This window comes from Aythya marila (assembly GCF_965140915.1).
Source record: "Aythya marila genome assembly, chromosome: 5".
In the NCBI taxonomy this organism is placed as follows: Eukaryota; Metazoa; Chordata; class Aves; order Anseriformes; family Anatidae; genus Aythya; species Aythya marila.
This window is the reverse complement of record NC_139046.1, coordinates 14,972,478-14,992,575: the sequence shown is the minus strand read 5'-3', so window position 1 is coordinate 14,992,575 and position 20,098 is coordinate 14,972,478. Positions and strand designations below refer to the sequence as shown.

At 39.7% G+C, this 20,098-nt stretch overlaps 1 protein-coding gene across 9 annotated transcripts in view; it reads right to left on the bottom strand.

Moving 5' to 3' along the window:
- The window catches only part of SYNE3 (spectrin repeat containing nuclear envelope family member 3), a 73,902-nt gene that overhangs the window by 23,884 nt on the left and 29,920 nt on the right, over window positions 1–20,098 (bottom strand). For 8 of the 9 annotated variants that reach the window (XM_082761524.1, XM_082761517.1, XM_082761520.1 and 5 more), the window contains 15 exons: window positions 19,033–19,190; window positions 16,162–16,334; window positions 15,398–15,707; window positions 11,213–11,374; window positions 10,040–10,384; window positions 8,671–8,807; window positions 6,513–6,660; window positions 5,562–5,744; window positions 5,160–5,303; window positions 4,251–4,385; window positions 3,115–3,276; window positions 2,227–2,390; window positions 1,153–1,276; window positions 820–975; window positions 79–228 (listed from right to left, as the gene is read on the bottom strand). In XM_082761524.1, coding sequence (XP_082617650.1) covers window positions 79–228; window positions 820–975; window positions 1,153–1,276; window positions 2,227–2,390; window positions 3,115–3,276; window positions 4,251–4,385; window positions 5,160–5,303; window positions 5,562–5,744; window positions 6,513–6,660; window positions 8,671–8,807; window positions 10,040–10,384; window positions 11,213–11,374; window positions 15,398–15,707; window positions 16,162–16,334; window positions 19,033–19,176 — 2,637 coding nt within the window. In that variant the 5' untranslated portion in view covers window positions 19,177–19,190. The remainder of the gene's footprint in view (window positions 1–78; window positions 229–819; window positions 976–1,152; window positions 1,277–2,226; window positions 2,391–3,114; window positions 3,277–4,250; window positions 4,386–5,159; window positions 5,304–5,561; window positions 5,745–6,512; window positions 6,661–8,670; window positions 8,808–10,039; window positions 10,385–11,212; window positions 11,375–15,397; window positions 15,708–16,161; window positions 16,335–19,032; window positions 19,191–20,098) is intronic. The other variant, XM_082761523.1, reaches the window with a different exon arrangement.

Below are 20,098 nucleotides of genomic sequence, written 5' to 3'. Positions count from 1 at the left end.
TGGTGATTTGGGACTAGAAATTTGCAGCAAGCTGAATGAGCAAAAGCAGAGATCAGCAAATTGAGTGCTGTCACCTACCGGCAAACTCGTGTAATCTTTCAGGTGAGATTTGTAAAGCATCCATCGGTAACGCAGGTCCTCTAGGCCTTCAGAGTCACCAATGACAGGATGAAGATGAAGAAGGTTCTCAAAGCGACGCTGACCATCAGGCACACGAGCCTGCAGTTTCTGCAGGCAAAGTTACACCAGTAACTCGGAATTCAAGAAGATCTTACTTTTAAAATCTAACACTTAAAAAACCAGTGGTACTAAATCAAACTACTGGGTATTCTGGAACAGCATATTTATTTCTATCCTTTTTTTTTTTTTTTGTGTGTGTGTTTTTTTTTTTTTTTTGTTGTTGTTTTTTTTTTTTTTGGCTTGAATTAATGGTTCACTCATCTGCAGTACCCATGCAGCTTTGGATATCTTTATTTGTTTCATTTTTTACAGCATGCTTTGTTAGTTCATTCAAACAAATCTAAAACAGTAATGTCAAATACCAAACACTGATTTTAAATCAGCTTATTTTAATGAACATCTTTGCTGTACCATGCTAGAAATGTTCTGTCCAACATCTACAGGCCAGGCTGCTCCTTTCCTTTCTACCACTCTGGCTCTGGCAGATCTTTCTTATTATGAGCAAAATACTTGTCCTAAAGTCCTGAGCTTACTAGTTTCTCTGTAGCACTGGAGTCTCCTAATGCAGGAAGTGTACTTTTTTAAAATAACATTCTTTATGGAGATGCTTTTATTTCAATCGCTGTCTGGAAAACTAACCTCCAGTTTGTTACGGCGTGCCTTGATTTCCTCTGTGGAATATGAAGTTGCAGCAAGAATTTTGAACAGTGTGATGTTTTCTCCTTGTAACCACTCTTCAAAGTCATGTAGGAGCGCAAGGTGGCTACTTGTATTTTGTCCTTCTCCTATCCTCTCCTAGGTTACAGAACAACAGCAACAAAATAATCCATTACTGTTAAGTCAGATGTTTCTTCTGAAGGCCTGATTGCAAGATCTCAACCTCCAAGCTTATAACCCATAGTATCAAATGAAGTCGATGAAATTGTTCTTGTGAAACTGATAACAAAGGCAGACTCAAAGTCCCCCTCTCACCTGCTTATAGTTGGGATCTAAAAGACGGGATGCAGGTCCTGACATGTGTCTGCTGTCCACAGATGCTATTTTCTTCTTCTTCTTATCAGCCACTGGTCTATTTAACTGCCGCCTTTTGAGAATACTTGAAAACACAAAATCAAAGGGATCAGTTCAGTGAGACCTCTAACAGTGAGATGCACATATTTTGACTGGGGTATGGGAGATGTCTGTAGTGAAATAAAACTATTACAATTTATTAATGTTACAGTTATTTCCATCATCTTTTTAACAAAATAAGATCAAGACAGAATTGTCTCAAAGCAGCACCAGTCCTCTAATTCTAAATTTTTCATTGGAGTGTTTTATTTTCCTTCACTGGGTGAAGTGAGTGTCCAAAAAATGTACTTCCTTGACAATACACCTCCCAGTCTGGAAACAGCAAGAAGTACAATTAGGCCTTCCTCAATTTAGGTCATTTTTATGCTTGTCCTGTCACTACATGTGAATACACACACACACACACACACACACTCACAAGTAGCACAGTATTAAATTTTAATACAGACTAACAGGCCTGAAGAGCAGTTTGACATTGCACAGCGAGGACAAAATAAGTAAGTCCACATTTGCCAGCTAAGGGAGGGTTTTAGCTCTTCTTCGACTCCTGCAGGTTTGCAAAAGTCACAAGCTAGCACAGACATAGCCTCCTTTGAGATAGCTCTGGACCAGACAGCAAAGAGAATGGACAGGTGAGGAACAACAGCAGATATCACCCAGTCTATGTCCTATTTCCTTTGACATGGGCTGCTGCACAAGGGTGAGCCAGACCCTAAGGAGGTACTGCCTGCTCCAAGCATGGAAAAGGCAGCTTCAGAGACTACTCTGGTCCTTGGATTTTCTAAGATGATTTTCTTCAAAGTCATGATTTCCAAATTACAAACAATGAAATAAAATCTCATCCTGCACCCCAGCGTTGCGACATAGTTGTTCACTTTTACAGCACAGAGCATAAAGCACCAAGTATTTCTGGTCATACAGCAGTAAGGAGCAGACCGTTGAAGGGACTTGAGGAAAACATACATGAACACTTACCCAGCTGTCATTTTTTTCAGTGATCTCCAAGACTCCTTCAGCTGATCCAGCTCAGCCTGGATATGGGTGGTCTCCTCTGGGGAAGAATTCTCCATGACCAGCTGGCCATGAGCTTCTACAAGGTACAGCTGGATCTCCTTATCTGGAAACTCTGCTATCCATCTCTGAAACGCACAGCCCTTACAGTTACTTCTAGGTATCCTGGGTAAAGCAGAGGCTATGTGAGACTGAAGGCCATGTTCAGTCCAGGACTATGCTGGTTCTGTTGGCACTAGCTAGAACATACCTAGCGGGAAAAAAGATACGCTGAGGATTCTTGCAAAGAGCCAACATAAGTCAAAGAGCTGATAGCAAAACTTAAAGGGCCTAAGCTGTCAGTGCATCCCTTCTCTAGCCTTCCCTTGAGATATTTTAGTTTCCCATGTGAAGGCAAAAGCTGCCAGCTGAGGTAAGCTGGCAGAGTGAATCTAGCATGCAAAATACTGCTAATAGGGGAAAAAAGAAAAAAAAAAAAAAAAAAAAAAAAACACTGTGGAATTGCTTGTTTCAACACAGTATAAGGATAGCTAACATGGTAATATTCAGTGTATTGATGCATACATACAGACAAAGATAGGTATAACATTTCAAAACCACTAGTCCTTCGATAAAATTTTATCCATTTCTTCAGTTCTTTGTCTATTTCTCACTGTTCTTGTCTTGTACCTAGGTCCATATCCCACAGCACATGGCAAAGCAGGGAGACAGCAGCAGCAAAAGTTATCTCAGGAAGAACAAACATCACCACTCCCCTCAGCTTGGAGCCCCTTGCTGTAAAACCCCTTCTCATAATGTCTGAATGTTACTTATTCAACTTTGCAGCATCTTACACTAAGATGCCTTTCTCACCTTAAGGTCTGCCATCCTGCTCTCAGTGCTCTGCTCTCCAGCAGCACCCTGGTAGGAGCTGATCTTCCCTGTGGTTGCTGTGATCCACTGCTGGAGGTCAGAGAGTTTGTCATTAAATGCCCAGTGCTTCTGAACATGGTCTTCAGTCTGCTGGATCATCATCTGCAAATGATAAAAATATGTCAGCAATTGAACACAGACAAAAAGCGCTTTTACTGCTAGATCTAACACTGTGACTGCTAAGACAGAATCTCATGGGCAGAAAGGAAACAAACAGCTGTTAACAAGACACAGAAATCTTTCACTATCAGTGGCATAGACACCTAAAAGCTCGTGCAGACCTGAATTCAACCACATGGGGGCATTAAGCACTAGAATAGCTCCTTTTTTTTTTTTTTTTCCAGCTGAAACAGAATAAAGAACATGGCTTTTTTATACTTCAATCAATATTAAATACATCTTTTACTATGACTGTACAGAAATGACTGTACAGATTTATTTCTTTTTCAAAAAGTCCAGTTCAATGATAAATGGGATTATTGAGATTGAAACTAAAATTCAACAGTGTATATTATGGTAACATTTTATGATAAGTTATTTTATGTTGCTCTCCATAACTAAGGTCATTTCATAAGCTATTCCTCTGAGACTGTTTTGAAAGGTCGTTTTATAACTATGTTTACAAGCTACAGAAAGTCTCAGGTCAAAACTAGTACTTGTGAAGATGCAACACATCAGCTTTCAGGTCACAAAGCTACACAAGAAAAAAACTATTGGCTTGGTACTATAGCTCTATCCAAGAATCAGTGAACAAGTCCAAGCACCTCCATAATAATGTAACTATCAGATCTATTTGTCAGAAATCTCAGGCCCTCTCCAGAAATAATTTATCTATATAAAAAAATATATGTGGAAGGTAATCCCTCCTGAAGGGAAATTACATTACAGATAACTAGAGAATCCTGGAAGAGTTATCAAAGTCATAAGAATTTAGTGCCCTCTTCACTTGAAATGAATATATCTGTCTTAGTTTATAATCTCATATGCTCAAAGATTTTAAGTATTTATTTATTTATTTATTTTAAATGGGGCAACTGGTAACTCCTCCTGCAACCAAAAACTCTTCCATGTGTTACCTCCAGTGATCTTTTCATGGCTTGAGCATCAGACAAAAGTTGATCCATTTCATGCTTATGTGTCGGGTTTGACTGGACCAGTTTCTCTACCTCTTCCATTTGAATTGTAAGCTCTGCCAAGTCATCTTGGATCATCTGCAGTGGAAAAGACAGACTGTGTAAAGGCTATGTGCTAATATGTGGTGTGGCCCTTTACCAAATAATCACTAAAGAAAATTCCGGTTGAGTGTGAGGGCACAAAAAACAAAAACAAAAACAAAAACAAACAAACAAAAAAACCCTGTCATTAAGAAAATTAATTGTTTGATGTCTAGAAGTAAATAGTTCTGAAATAAATGGATGGATGTTCTTATGTGTCACCTGTTGATAACAAAGACAACAAGATGCAGAAAAGCTGCCAGAGGATACATACTACAGTTGGGTAAGTACTGACAACTGTGCAGTCAACAAAGGCGAAATAGCATATCACCATATCTCCATACCTCACCATGGCCAAAAGGAACGTTGATGCCCCCTTCTCTCTTCCTTTTCATCCCTTCTCTCCCCTTTCCCAGCTACCTAGTCCCACTGAGCATGTTGGACCCTTTGCTGAACAAGTTCAAAACATTAAACATTGTAATTAGGTCCATCTGAATTAGGTCTTGGTGTAAATTGGGCAAGTGTCAAAGCTGAGAGAAGGTAAACAGCAGGAAGCAGGGATGTGAAGGGAGGTGGGACAATGGAAACTCCCTGCTTATGAAGGGAGGAAGGTACAGTTTATCTCATGCAGTTTCATTCTCAGTACATAGCAGAAGGATACATTTTTTTTGGTGGAAAAACTAGCTCTATTTAGGGGACACGGTCCTGAGTTTCTAACACTAATTAAACATGACCAGGAGCACATCAAGGTCAAGCATTGCTGTAATGTACCTGGAGTCTCTGGAGCTGTGTCTTTTTACCCAAGAGGTCTGGCTGTTGTTCATGCTCCAGATCTAATTTGGCTTTGATGGCAGATAATTTCATCTGCAAAGGTGCAAAATCAACATCAAAGTCCTCATGTTGTGATATCAAATTCTAGGAGAGAAAGAATAAAAAACAATCAGCATTCAGTATCCATCCCTTGGCACTATCTTTGTTAATGTCCATTTCATACTCAGAACAAATACTATGCCACACTATGCAACAGGCCATAAATTTATTTGAATATTTGATTAGCCTAGGAAAATAGATTAGGCCCAACTGATTCATACTAAATTTATTTCTATAAAACTGGCTTAGTAACAGATTGATCTTTGTCACAGGCAAAGTCTGCATATGTGTTTTGAAGCTCACCTGGAGTTTGCTTTTGGTTTGTAACAGATGTTTGTGTAGTATTTCTCTCTCCTTTGAAGCTTCAGCTACTTCTGACAGGAAAGATTTAGCATTTTCCTCACCAAAGATATTGTTTAGCAAATATTTCTTCAACTGTAATGTCATTAACTTTTCTTTGAACTGGGAGCTTTCAGCTAGAGCAACCTAAAGGAAAACAATTCTTCCAGTGGAATCATAACAAACAAACAAACAAATCATAACATAACCGTATTATTCTCACACGAGTCACACAACCAAAGCAGTAGGACAAATTCAGGTAAAAACAGCATGCTGGGCCGACAAGGGGTAACAGAAGGTACCTGGACAGTGCCCAGTTAAAGGAAAAGTCTTCCTGATAATGTTAGAAGCACCAGGGCTGCATCCATTTTGTGAACAGAAATAGAAGAAAGCTGTGCTATGGAAAGAGTTGTCTGTGCAGAGGAGAGGCCTAAACAACCAACAGAAAGGACAGCTTGAATGCTCATCCCAAGGGTAAACTCCATCCCTGTTCACAGATACAGCTATTCTGGAGATTACAGGGATGACAAAGTAACAAACACACCTTCCTGGGTGCATGCAGAAATCATGCATTTTAATCCCACAACTACATCACTACACACTCATTAGAGAGTCCACAGACTTCCCGTCCAGGAAGATTTGGATTAAGGCTAAACAGTTTTATCAACATTGTTAAAGACACCTAGCATTTCGGCCTATTCAGCTGACAACTCCAATTAACCAGGGAAAGGCAGAAAATAAGATATTCTGCTACAGAATATCTTGAGCTGAACTCTATGCTGTGGGGTTTCATATCATACAGGAAAGACCCTTCCAGCTGCTGCTGTTTGGCAGCTGTACACAGGCAGCTGCTGGCATAGCTTGGACAAACACATACCAAGCATTAGTTTCTGAATTTAGTAACAGGTTTGCTACCTCAATCTGAGCCAGCGATGGCTCTGGAGACTCCAGGAGCATCTGGACGGACGCCTTCCACTGTTCAAAATCTTGCAGGGGATTTTGGAAAACTTTCCTCAGTTGAGTTTCTATGTCGGTACTCGTTTTAGATGTCTTCCCTCTAACACTGCAAGGATAAAGTGACAGCTGTGAGAAAAATTACAAAGAAATATAAATCCAAATATCCCATTCATTGAAGCATGAATTAACACAATCTTTGGGTGTAAACCATATCCAACACAAAAGCCTCAGTCTTTTTTACTGTCTGAGCCTGGTGTTACATACTGACAGCTGTTGTGTCAGTCAGAAAGGTCTGACAAAACTTCATTTAGATGTCCCAAGACACATTTTTATTTTTGTACAACTGTGTATCAGGAACTACTTTGTGTTTTTAGCAGTGATTTCCCCTTGCATGTCATCTTTCTTGGCTGATATCAGCAGCATGATTTACCAGATTATATTACCAGAGCAGTCTCATTGACTTTTGGGAGGAACAAGCCAAAGGTATCTAGAATTTAACTACAGTTGTCTGTAGTTTTACATATAAAAATTGTATTAAGAAAACTATGATCACCCTAACTTACCTATAACAAAAGGAAAATATGTAATCATTTTTTGTCTTCAAATCTAGATTTTTAAAATTTTGAAGAACCACATTTGCAGAAGCTCTTGTATTTATATACATTTATATATATGATTCTGGAAAAATACAAATAAATATATATATGTATACACATACCTATCTACCTCTCTGTGTGTATATATATGTGTATACATATGTGTGTATGTGTGTATAATATATAAATCAGCACACATTTATTTAGTATCCAGGCTTCTCTTACAAAGGCTTATCCAAGATACAGCTGAGTAACAAGGCCTAGCAGAGACACACCCATGCATCTGCCTCCTGTTTTTCTAAGCTTTCCTGACAGTTTGCTGAGTCCTATCAAACATGGCAGAATGCAGCCCAAACTGCATGTGCACATGGGAACTGTATCGCGAGAATTCACGGGATAAGTAGTCAAGAACAGGCTTCCAAGGTAATCACGATTAATTCTGCCTGTCTATAAAGCCAGAAAGAATAATCTTACTTGTGTCACTGGGACATTACAAAGCTAAACAAATACAAGTTTGCAGAAGCTGAAAGCTCCGCAAAAGGAAAGCACTGACATTACACCTACCTTGCCGTTTCCTCTGCTGGCCCTGCTGAGCTCAGCATGAAGCTGCCAGAATTTGCAAAGAAGCTTTGGAAGAAAGCTGGAGGGAAAAACCTCTCCCAGCTAGGCAGTATACTCTGCACTTGACAGAGGAAAATAATATTGTGTACAGTAGAAAAAGCATGTAACCACAAAAACTGGCCTTTTTCCTAAAAAAAATAAAATAAAAATAAAAATAAAAATAAAAATAAAAATAAAAATAAAAATAAAAATAAAAATAAAATTAAAAAAAAAATCCTTTTTCTAGTTGCAGTTGCAAAATTCGCTACAGCTTCTTTACTTCCTGACTTCCTGATTCCAGACAGCCTGGAAACGGAAACACTGAAGTCTAGGAAGAGGCTAAACTTTCAAAATTTAACCCATTCCAAGGCAAGACAAAAACAGGAATTACGCATGCATGCAGTCAGAAGGGGAATAAACTCTGCCAAGTAATTGCTAAGGCCGATGAGTCATCACCGCAGACTCAAAAAGGAAGGGCCATAATTGTTCTGAACTACTACAGCTCCTGTCCTGATTTTCTAGTTGCTGTCATGAAAGGCAAGCAAAGCACATGAATTATTATTATACAAGACTAAGAAAATCAAATTAGCTGCCAACAATCTAATTTTCTTCAAACCATACACGACATCAATGACACAAAATCACTGCATGAAAACTTCCAGAAACCTACAACTCCTAGCAAATGGCTAAAATTACAGGCTTATTGAAATGTGGAGGCAGATTTAATTAGGAAAAAAGAAAAAAGAAAAAATAAAAGAAGAAAAAAGAAAAATAAAAAAGAAAAAAAAAATAAAAAGAAAAACTTATTTTCCACCCATAACCTACAATTGTATGGCTTCTCTCTTTTTTACAAGGTCCCTCTCAATCCCTTCAATTCCTGAGAGATTGCTCCCCCCCTCCATAGTCAGACTTCTCTCTACCTTTGATAGTCCCGTATGGCAGAGACAACACTCTCAGTGTGTGGCTGCACATCTTGGGAAAACTGTAGCAGATCCTTAAGCTGAGCCTTCAGCCTCTCAATCTTCGATTCTTCTGCAGCCAGAACTGCTCTTGTTGCCTTAATCACAAAAATAACAAACAGGTCACACCATACGTACTGTCTGGAAAATGAAATGAAGTGCTAAGGCTGTCTCTCAAAGTATTCATGTTGCTAACGAAAAGTCCCCTTTCCGATGCCTTTTTTCCTTGCTGTAATGAATATGAAATTTGATAAAGTAGAAAATATTCTCAGGAACTGTTTTGTTCCTGTAGGTGATCTCTGCTGTCCTTCCTCTCTGCCCCACTGCCTACCCTCTGGCATCTGATCGGTGGGGTTTGCTGTTTGAACAGTGAATCACAGCTAGACCCAGTTTCAGTTCACTGATTGCACTGTATAACAAGATGCATGTCTGGAATAATCTTAACCACCTCTGTTTGCAGGAACACATCTTTCTGAAACATCCATAAATATAGAACATTAATTCTATGCTGATGTAAGGAAACTAAACCAACAAAAAAATGTAGCTGTAATTGGATCGAACCAATCTGTATTTAGTGGATTTTTTTATTATTATTTTTTTAAAAATTTTTACATATTATTTTCCCCCTCTAGTCCTGCTGAGTTCTGGACATATGAATAGCTATGAAAAGTATTTTGGAAAGAGATGATAAATGCAAAACCAACCTTTTAAGATGAAACAACTGGTAAAGATTCTTATGTACTTTATGTGCAAATAAATTTTTGCACTCCTTTTTCCAACAGACTGATTTTGCTGTAAATGCTGGATTATTACAAATGTGGGACTTTAAAAAAATAGTTGTGTTTGATGGTAGGGGAATACACGTAATACACGTACCCACCTTACACAGATGAAGGATATAACATAAAAATGGCCTTCCAAAAACCCCCAAGGTATGTGTACTTATAAGGACACATTTGTATGTATATGAATGTATGTATATATTTGTATATACAGTGAGGCATTATTTTTCCTACTTCTTTATAAGTAGAGCAAATTATGTTGTTTGTTCTGTATTGTTCTCCTTTTGCATATTTTCCCTATGAACTCAAAATACAAAATGCCAAATCATCTTCCAGTCCTTCTCCCTACTGTGCAGTGAGATAAAGGTTAGAGTATTTGATTCCATGGCTGGTATTCACACTTTAGTCAGTTTGTTTCATATATACTACTACTCTGTCCTTATAATCTGTAAACAATGGGGCAGGCAGCTGGATGTGACTCTGTGTATTCAATCTATGACTACATTTGATACCTGCTATTGCTAAGCATTCGAAGGACAGCAACTTACATTGCATTTTCTCCACTGAGCTACAAACTCATCTTCAGTCTTTTCCCTTTCCCCAACGTTCAGGTCATTTTCTAGTTTCTGTAGGTCTTTTTTGAATTCCTGGATATCTGCTTCTAATTGTCTGACTTGGGACTTGTAGGCACTTTCTGACTGTTGGATCTTGAGCAATCTTTCCTCCTCCTCACTGCTCAGCAGTTTCAACTTCTCCAGGGCTTTTTTCAGCTCTTCAAGTTCATCCTTCATTCTCTCAGCTCCCAACGGGGAGGTATTCTGAATCACCTCTGCACATTGATTTTCAAGGTGCTTCCATTTCTTCCCACCACTCCTGATGGCTTTGGTAATTTCCTGCAGAAAGAAGTTACATAAACATTATCTGTAGGAATTGGAAACTAGGAAAAAGGTAAAAGCGGTAGGAAAACAAGACCACCTCTCCTAGTTGTACATATTTCATTCATCACTTCTTATTTCAAGAATAAAATTCTCTCTCTCTCTTTTTTTTTTTTTTTTTTTTTTTTTTTAAGTGACCAGAAGAGCCAGGGCTGGTCATCTGACTGCCTTCTGAGTAATACTAGAGTAATACTACCTGCCATAATTCTGAAAATATTGGCTCGATTTTCAGAAACGCTTGTCATCTGAGGTCCCTGATGGAGAAAACAGGAACTGCAGGCAAACAAATCTATGAGATTTAAAGCTGAACAGTTTAAGAGATAGTACTAAAATATTAAAAAATGTTCTCAAAACTGTTATTTTTATCACCAGCTCTATACACTCAAGACCCGTGTGCCTTCAGGCTCTATTTGGAACATATTTACCGAATATAATTTCACTTAAAAAGTTTAAAAGGACAAGATGCTCGAAGAACCACATAACTGTAGAAGAGCTGGCTTTAAGGAAAACAAAACAAAATAAAAAACACCACCACAAAACAAAACAAACAAACAAACAACAACAACAAAAAAAAACAGCCTGAAACTCCTGATACCATCAGGAGAACCATATATACTAACGATTTCCAGACCTGCAATAACTCTTCACCAACATTACAACAACTACCACCTTATTTTGTTTGTGCAATTCTTGTCTTAAATACATCCTTGTGCAGTTTGAGAAACATATAAAGGTATGGAGAACACACAGGCCTGCTTCATTGTCAGAGTTATTTCATTTAAGGACCTTCAGTGCCTTTAGCTTGTCCTCTGCTGAAGACTTAGTTGCTTCCCCAGTGCAGCAGTTTAATCTTTCTGTCACACCATTCAGCCATGATTGAAACTGGTTGACGTTAGCGTTGTACCGCTCGTGCTCGTTGGTTATCTTTTCAAGCAGTTTCACTCTGCTCTGTAACAAGAGACATCAGAAGCTGTGAGGACAGTGCTTATCTGGCTCTTTTAAACAAGAGCCCCTTTCCACAAGCCCCAGTAGTACTTGGCCTGCAGAGGACTTCATGGTTCATCTCAGAAAGCAGGACATGAGGGTGCATAAAGGCTTGTCCCAGCTGTCCTGCAGGGTCTCTCAGCCCTGCAGGCTTGTACCCAAGGACACAAACTACAGGTTCCTCTCTGGTAGGAAAATAATCCCTGATCTTACAGCGGCCTGCACTTCGGGAATTGCTCCCCACTGATCCAGCCTGGCACCACTCACAGGGCAAAATTACATTGCTTAGTCTATCCTTCTTTGTTAGCTGAGGTTTTGTGTTTGCTGAAGGATATTATACATGAATCATAAGCAATCTTGTTCTGTTGTTCCAGTAATTTAATATCCAACCTAGTACTATTTCCTACAAATCAGATTGATGTTTTTTTGCCCTTTACCAGGTGGCATGAAATGCAATTCTGTTACGCTATGGGGAAAAAAAAAAAAAAAAAAGCCCTCTGTGGAATATACGTTGTGCTTGTAGCAGCACCCTTGACAGGCTGTGCTGTCATTAACAGTAGGGTGAGTTTCATTTTGTGTAATATGGAATTTGGAATGGTGGTCCCACTGGGCCTTTGCCTTTAACCTTGGGACAGGTTATGCCCACGGCACAGTACAAAGCTGCCACTCTGCAGGTGGCAGCACAGCTCTCTCTTTTCCACACTGACTTCTCATTTCTGCTGATTTAATGCAAGCACAGGTGTAGGCAACAGACCAAAAAGCAGAATTATTACTACAGACTTCTGTGGCCGAGATGTATCCAGCAAAACTCTGCACCCATTTGCTGTGTCCCCTTGCCTTGGTTCTCAAGTCTGCAGATGCGCATGGAGGTGAAACTTTGACCTGAGTTAGGGACCTGAGGAGTGCATTCATTATAATGGTGTGCTGGATCCAAACATCAAACTGAAGCACATGAGCCCAAGTTTATTGTTTCCAGGGAATTAGGCTAATTTAGATAGAAGTCCGAAAGGGAATGAACCAGAATATCAAAGCAGAGCTATTATTAAATTCAAAGGCCTGTTTTTAACATATAGAGGGTTAAAAAGGAAGTAGAAATGACCCACCCTGGCACAGGCTATTCAGTCAAAACAAAGGAGTGCACAGTCTGAAAACAGCTCGTCCATAAGGAAGAGATGACACATACGTGGATACACTGTGCTAGCTGTCAAGCAAAAGGCTGACAAAAAACTGTCTGAATTTCCCCCACCAAGACATTAGGCAGGGAAAGGATGGGAAAAATGATGGGAAAAATGACATCACTTGCTTCTGTTAGATTAGCTGTTTGGGAAGTAGGGCAGTGTTAAACTCCATCTCCACATGCACATGGTTAACATGAGGAGGTATATTCAGCAAGGATTTGGCCCTGGAAAGAATGAGAGCCTGGCAGGAAAAGAATGGGTCCACCATGGGCTGCAAGGGGAAGAAACGTGTCTGGGCAGGATCCGCTCAGCCCTGGGTACTCACAGAGGCTGAACGGAGGCATAGGAAACACTCTCCCCTAAGGTCCCCTTACAATCAGCAAAGGCAAACAAACCTCTTTCGGAAGGCAATTTGGAGCATATAAAGGAAGTTCCTGCTCTAAATCCCTCTCCCAGATCAAGTACAGAAAGCTCCTGTAGCCTCTCCAGCTGCATTCAGTCTTAGTAGCTATGAGGTACAGGGGAGCTGGCATTATAAATATCTAGGCTTGAGTTAACAGAGACAACATGGATAAAAATCGGTGTGCTGAGGCATATTTGATATATTTGACTAACTACATTTTCTTATCATCTTCAGTCACAATTTATGCTAAATCCCACAACCATCTACATCTGCATATTGATATTTTATCAGGCAAGGGAAAGCATTTAGGGAATGGCTGCCACATCTAAAAATAACTCTATTGATGTAATTAAAAGAAAAATTTCTAAAATTTGGAAATAAGGGCACGTTAGCACTATGAGGAGAAAAAAAAAAAGTTTACGCATACCAGAGAAGCAAAGCAATGTCACAAGAAAACCACTAAACTGTTTAATAATCTCTGTCCAAGAGCTTGTACTCGATAGGGCTGGACAACTGCACGGGATCTAAAAATGCTCCTCAACACAAGTGTAATCTACAGAAAGCAGGATTCCTCCTGTGGCAGGCAGCTCAGGCATTCAGCTGGCGTCTGCAATTCACATTTAGCCTGGACTCTCATCATGTGAGGGGCTGGAGCAATCCCCTTACAACTCCTGTGTCTCTTTCATTCATTCCTCTCTCCTGGTGGGAGAGGTGGCAGGGCTTCCTTAACTATTTTTCTGCTTTCCAACATGTCTGCAATCTTGACATTACCTAATGAACTCTGCATTTACCTCAGCTGCAAAATCCAAGTCTTCCCAACCCCCTTCTTTATTTCATACCTCCTGAAAGGGATTTCTTAGCTGGATTTTCTCACCCCATCTTTCTGTGAAATGTGGTATTTGTAACCAATGCCAAAGAAAAGCTTTTTCTGGCTGGAGACATAAAAACATATTTTATCTACTATGAGACACTTCCTGATCTAATTTACACCAGCATACTTCCAAGTCAGTCAGAGAAATTAAACTGTGTAAAACCAGACTAGAAAGGTCACATTCAGGTTCTGAGTACTCAAATCACTTGTTTGAAAGAGCGGCCTTATTAAAATGTCTAATGACTGTCTCCTGCTTCCAAACTAAACACAAATGTTGGTTAAAAGGGACTGAATGAGAATTTTAAATGGTAATCTAGATAGAGGACATCTGAATTCCAAGAAACTGTCTTATTCATAAAACCAGTTGCCTCATTATGAAGAGACATACCTTTACAAATAAATAATCAACATTGACTTGCAATTCTGCTAGTGGTTTTACAGCCTCTCTGCAGCAGCTGCAGATACAAAATTTCTTAATATTCTGTTTTCTAGAGAGACTTATTAGCAGCAGTTTTAACATTTTTATTATATATTAAAAAAAAAAAGAATATCATGTTCATGAAAGCTGCCAGCTGTTTTTTTTTTCTTTCTTTTTTTTTTTTTTTTTTTTTTTTTTTAACAGAAGACAGTATCTATAGAGCAAGCAGAGCAAATGGTATGAGCACCCCAGTGTTGTTCTTCCAGTGTGATCCGAAACTAACCTTTGTTACAACAGCACCTAGGGACGGATAGCATACATTGCTCCAGCTCTGAGTTGTGATGTGGGAACAAATAGAAGGCAACATTATGTCGGGGCCAGATAGAGCAAATGAGATGGAAATTATTTGTATTTGCATCACTTAAATCAAGCCTGTGGGTTTGTTGGAAGCTACTATGAGGCACAAATTAGATTTTAAGAAGCTCTATATCCTATATGAGTTTATATATATTTCAAATATTCTTTTGGGTGTTTCTATTAATACAAGTTAGTAAGCAACTGAACTTTTCTGCCCACTTGCAAGTTTCTACCCCTTAGCCATGCCACATGCTCCAATCCTGTCTTTATCCTAGTTTCTTTACCCAGGAACAGGGTCAAAGGAAATCACTGGCACCGAAAGATAACTACAACATCTTATACCAGCCTAATAACTGGTTAAGCTGGAAGATTAGCATCAAGCACAAATTAATATCTATGTTTAATGGAACTCGTACTGGGACTGGCCAGCTGAGTTCAGTGTCGGGCTGCAGCTGACTCCATCCCAGTGCTTCCCAGTGCTACAGGTGGAGAGCACAGCTCTGGATCTGAAATTAATTTAACAACCACCAATTAGTGTGCAAGCTTGTGATATTCCCTGGCCCTGTGAATGGATGCTTTGTACCTGGCTATACAAAAATCATAAATGTTACAGCTAGCCCACTGACTGAAAGAAAAGGGATCCTCAGCTCTGCTTCTTTTTGCAGTCCTACCAGGTAAGCCCATCAGCCAAGAAACACAGATAGTAAACGATACTGCATATTGATGAAATCTGAACACCTCCCGTTGTTAATCGGTGTACCTGGGCTTCTTCCTTGATTCCTTCATATTCCACCCTCATTTTCTTCTGAACATCCTCATCAACGCTGGGGTCACCTATCCTGTTGAACAAGGAAGCAGCTTCTTCTAGCAGTCTTTCCAGCAAAACTGACTGATTTAAGACATCATTCAGCAGAACTTGAGCATGGCTCAGCTGCCACTGCTTCTCCTTTAAGCCAAGCTGCAACTCAATGTCAGGCTCCAAGGTCACCCTCATGTTGTGAATCCATGCATAAAACTCATCCTGGGCTTTCAGGTACTCACTCCAGTGCAGCCAGACCCATTCAATGCGGCTGTTGGGAAGAACAAGAGAGATGAGTTAAATGAAATCATAGTGGGACCAGTGGAAACTGGCAAGCTCAAAAGGCATTCAAAGAAAAAAATGCTGAGAGCCTTGTCCTTTAAGATGCTCTGATTTCAGAAGGTCACAATTTACTTCCCAGGTCCTTCCTAATCTGTGGAAGAAATATCCTGTAAAAGGAAGGTATCTATGCCAACAAAATTCATTGCTGAAGTCCATGAGATGGGCTGGCTATGAAGGGAGAGTGAGCTGAGTTTCCACCAACTCTATCGCCACTACTGCCCTCCAAACTCCCAAATGCTAATGGATTAGCAGCAACTGTAGTTAGCAGCGACTGCTACCTGCAATCCAGGCAGAAGACAGAGACAGTCACTTTACAAAAGCACTGGATGAAATAACTTGCTTCAACCCAAAAAGCAGCCTTGTGCAGAGTACACTCGTCTTACCTGTGACAATGAGTGATGTATATGGCTGTCTCTTCCCACAAGGCTTTAATGTGTCTCAATTTAGATAATACTTCACGCTTCTTATCCTCACTGATGCTACGAAGAGCAGCATCTGCCTTCACAAGAATCAAGTCAATTTTCAAGCTGCCTTCTGGTTCCAGAGCACATATTTTCTGTGGGAAAAACAAATGAGACTGAAAGTTTGAAAAGAAAGAAAGCATAACTGATGAAATTTAACTTTTGCTTTTTCTAGCAATCATATAGTCCCTGCTGCAAAGCTTTTCCTGAGTGGAAATTAAGAAATTTTCTTCAGATTTGTTTTTTCTTAAACATCCTAAAGGACTTAATTGAATTGAAAACCATGTAGGAATTGAAAAACATTTTGTTAGCTAAAAAGAAGCAATCTCCACATCTCCATTCTAAGCTGTACTGTAAGAAATCATGAAGTGTATTTGAAAGGCCTCCTAATGCAAATAAAGGTTGGCTCCGAAAATAAACCAAGAGAAGCTAACTAATAGAATTTCCTGTCTGCTACCAAATTTTGCTTTGACCCTAAATTGCTAAGTTATGAATTGCTGAAAAAGTGTATCTTGAACAAATCAGAAAGCCAAGAACTGAAAGTTAAGCCATCTAATCTGAGGCAAACTCTCTTTCTTTACCTGAACACAGAAAATCAGCACAACTTTGTACAGTATTGCAGAATAACTATGTCTAAACTTGGATGCCAGCTTTTAGTGTTATTTTAGCCAATCCTCTGATACCATTGGATTGGTTTTTCCTGCTGTTCTTCCACAGACTCCTAACACACAGCAGGCTTTCAAGCTTGAGGGAAAAGGTTTCTGTTTTGAAAACATGGAGAGGTTCAAACTTAGCAACTACTTTTGGAAAGATAAGGCCCACGGGATTTGTTCAAAGGAAAAAAAAATAAACCAAGTCAGTTATTGCAAAGGTGAGACCAAATCACAGGCCTTTGAACTTCCAGCCTCACATTCTGGGAAAAGACTGGTCTTCTGGCATGAACAAAGCACATCTGCATGTTACTTACAAGCAGGTGTTTTGACCAACTATGTGATTAAAATAATCCAAGAAAGAAGGTCGAAGGATAGGGTAGGAAAAGAAAATAAAAGCCACATCTCTCACCCAACAGGAAAAATTTAAAGGAAAGCTGTGTTAAAAGCCTGACATTTTTCCAGCGCTTGAAGTGAAAGCAAACAACAGCCAGAGAGAAAGCAGTGGCTGTACAGGCATTTTTCAAATATGTTTAAATGATTGCTATCGTTGGCTGACATTTTCATTAATAAATTAACAGAAGGTAAACCACAGGAAGGAAGCATGAAAAAAAAAAAAAAAAGCAAGCCAGATGCAAAAAAGGAACTGAAAAATGATGACAGGATTTAAAATCAGCCAATACGTGAAGCAGTGAGCACATAGTGAGGAGACAGGCAAGCCAAGCCCATCAGTAAGGCAGGATGAGAGAGCAGGAGGTGGATAATGTACACACAAAGAGAAAATAGACACTTGTTTGTCTTTAGAATGATGCAGTTCTGAAGTCTGAATTAACAAACTCTTCTAACCTGATTTTGGTCATGTTGCAAAACTGCTCCAAATCCCACAGAAGTCAACAGGCTTCAGTTCAGCCATATTAAATCACCAAAAACCTCTAAACCTTATGTCTCTGCCATGATTACACCCCCTTTGCCAAACTACCACTCTCCTTACTCAAGTTCTTGTGCTTCCTGCATATTTCTAGAGACTGCATATATCAGTTTCCCAGACAAAAGGAAAGAATGGAAATTATTTAAGGGCAGAAATAAATCCATAGCCCATGAGGAAATACTTCAGATTCTCATGACTGACATGTAAATCTAGCCATCATCCATCACTCCATGCAGAGTCTCTAAATTAGTCCAGAGGCAAGATCCAGCCTTCAGTGAGCCACAGTTAGGAAAAAAGACATTGCTATGCTATGGTATAAGGTACCTCGCTCTCCACGTATGCCTGCTAGGTTTCCTTAGAGCTGTTAAACTTCAGAAGATGCTGTCCAAACATTAGTAGATACAAAACCAAATACTGTTGGGTAAATAACGATGGAAAGGATATGGCTGATTGATTTAAAGAATAGACTAGTTAGAATTGAAGGTAAGTACAAAAATAGTTTCAGTGTTAATCATAGAAATACCACCACTCCCTCTAATCATGAATGCTATTGATGGGACAAACAGGAGTGTTTCATTTTTTGAGATTATAAGAGCAAGATAACATCTAATGAAACTGAACTTAATGAATGTGAAATCACAGTAAGAGAACAGGCACAATCTGCAATGGGATCTCTGTGAGGGAGTTATATAAGAGATTAAGTCAGAACAGAAAAAATGAAAACATTTGCCTTTTCATTAGACGGATTATGAAGAGGAGCTGTAAAGCCTCTTATTACCAGGTCTTATGGAAAAGGACAAGTAGATTACTCTAGAACAGCCATTGCTAGGACACTTGCAATCTTTCTTTACCAGTCCTGGAGGACATGGAACACTAATATAATCAAATTCTCTTGTATGATACCCAACTTTTGCAAGCGGCCACTCAGGTCTGAGCATGCTCACAGAAGTGTGCAGACATTTTAACCTGCCAAACCTCCCGCTCATCTTCCAAAATAATCTGAAAAGCTCAGAAGCCTGTGATAACAGATTGCTCTCCTCTTTTTCTACAATGTCTGTAAACATTCTGCAGATGGAAAATTAGAAGCCCATCCACACAGGAACAATATTACAGCAGCTGTGGGTAGCTGAGAGTTTCTTAACAGAAAACTCCAGAGCTAGCAGCAATAACTGCAATTGATAGCACCTCTGACCCATTATATCACTCTTCCCTTACCTCTGTCTCTCTTAGTCTGGCTTCTAGGGCAGATCGAGGTCCCTTGGTGTTGTCATTGATCCTCAGTCTCTCTTGGATGGCCTTCATCCAAGCTTCTGCATTCTCCACGCTACTGTCAAATTCATCCTGTAGCTGCTGAGTCATTGCATTCGAAGAAACTGAAAGGATAAGAAGTAGGAAAGTTATAAGTTTTTAGGTTAAAATCCAAACAGCATTGCATTCAAGGGAACCTAAGGAAACAAAAGAAAAAAGCTAATGATCACGTGGCTTTCCTTTTTAATAATAATACAAAAAATTCACCCATGTAGCAGTATCGTGATTCAGGAGAGCACAAAGACGACATTTGCACTGCAACTTCCCCAAATGAAAATCTACCAGGAAACAAAAAGAAGGCAGGGAGTTGTGGGAGGCTCCATTACAGTAAACAGATTTAATTCAAAGCTTTCAAATGAGATGAATCTGGTATTTGTGGTATATTCCAGACTGGCTACAGAAATCACAACCACTGTGTCTCTTCGCAGAGCCTAGTCAGTACAAAACTCTCCTGACACCCTTCCTAGTTCATGTATGGTGCAGCCGACAGACACCAGACTAGCACAGCACTTGGCACATGCTTAACTTGTATGCATATAAATCTTCTAAAGCTGGTGAAATCAGCATCAGACACATAGATGAAATCAGCATCAGTTAACTTGTTCTGCTGAGACCACAGAGAGGTTATCTGAATGCATGCTCAGTGTCTGGGAAAGATCCATACAGGGGGAATGAGTGAGCACCTGCAAAGCCAAACCACTAACAAGCCATCACCTGGGAATCTCAGCACTCATGAACTTTTTGCCACCTCTCCTATTCTGTAACAGGCTCTCGTGTGCTGCACCGAGCTTCTCATTTTCCCCTCCCTCCCTTGTTCCTGTTCCCAAACAGCAACGAGATGCAGAGGTTGCTGGCTCTGTTGATGCATTCTCGTGTTTTATCTGTTCAGCCTGCAAGCTCTCTGCTGCCCAGATGGCTTACCTTGTGCCTGTGCAACAAGGGAGAGCCATCCTCGGCTAGCCCTTAGGCACTG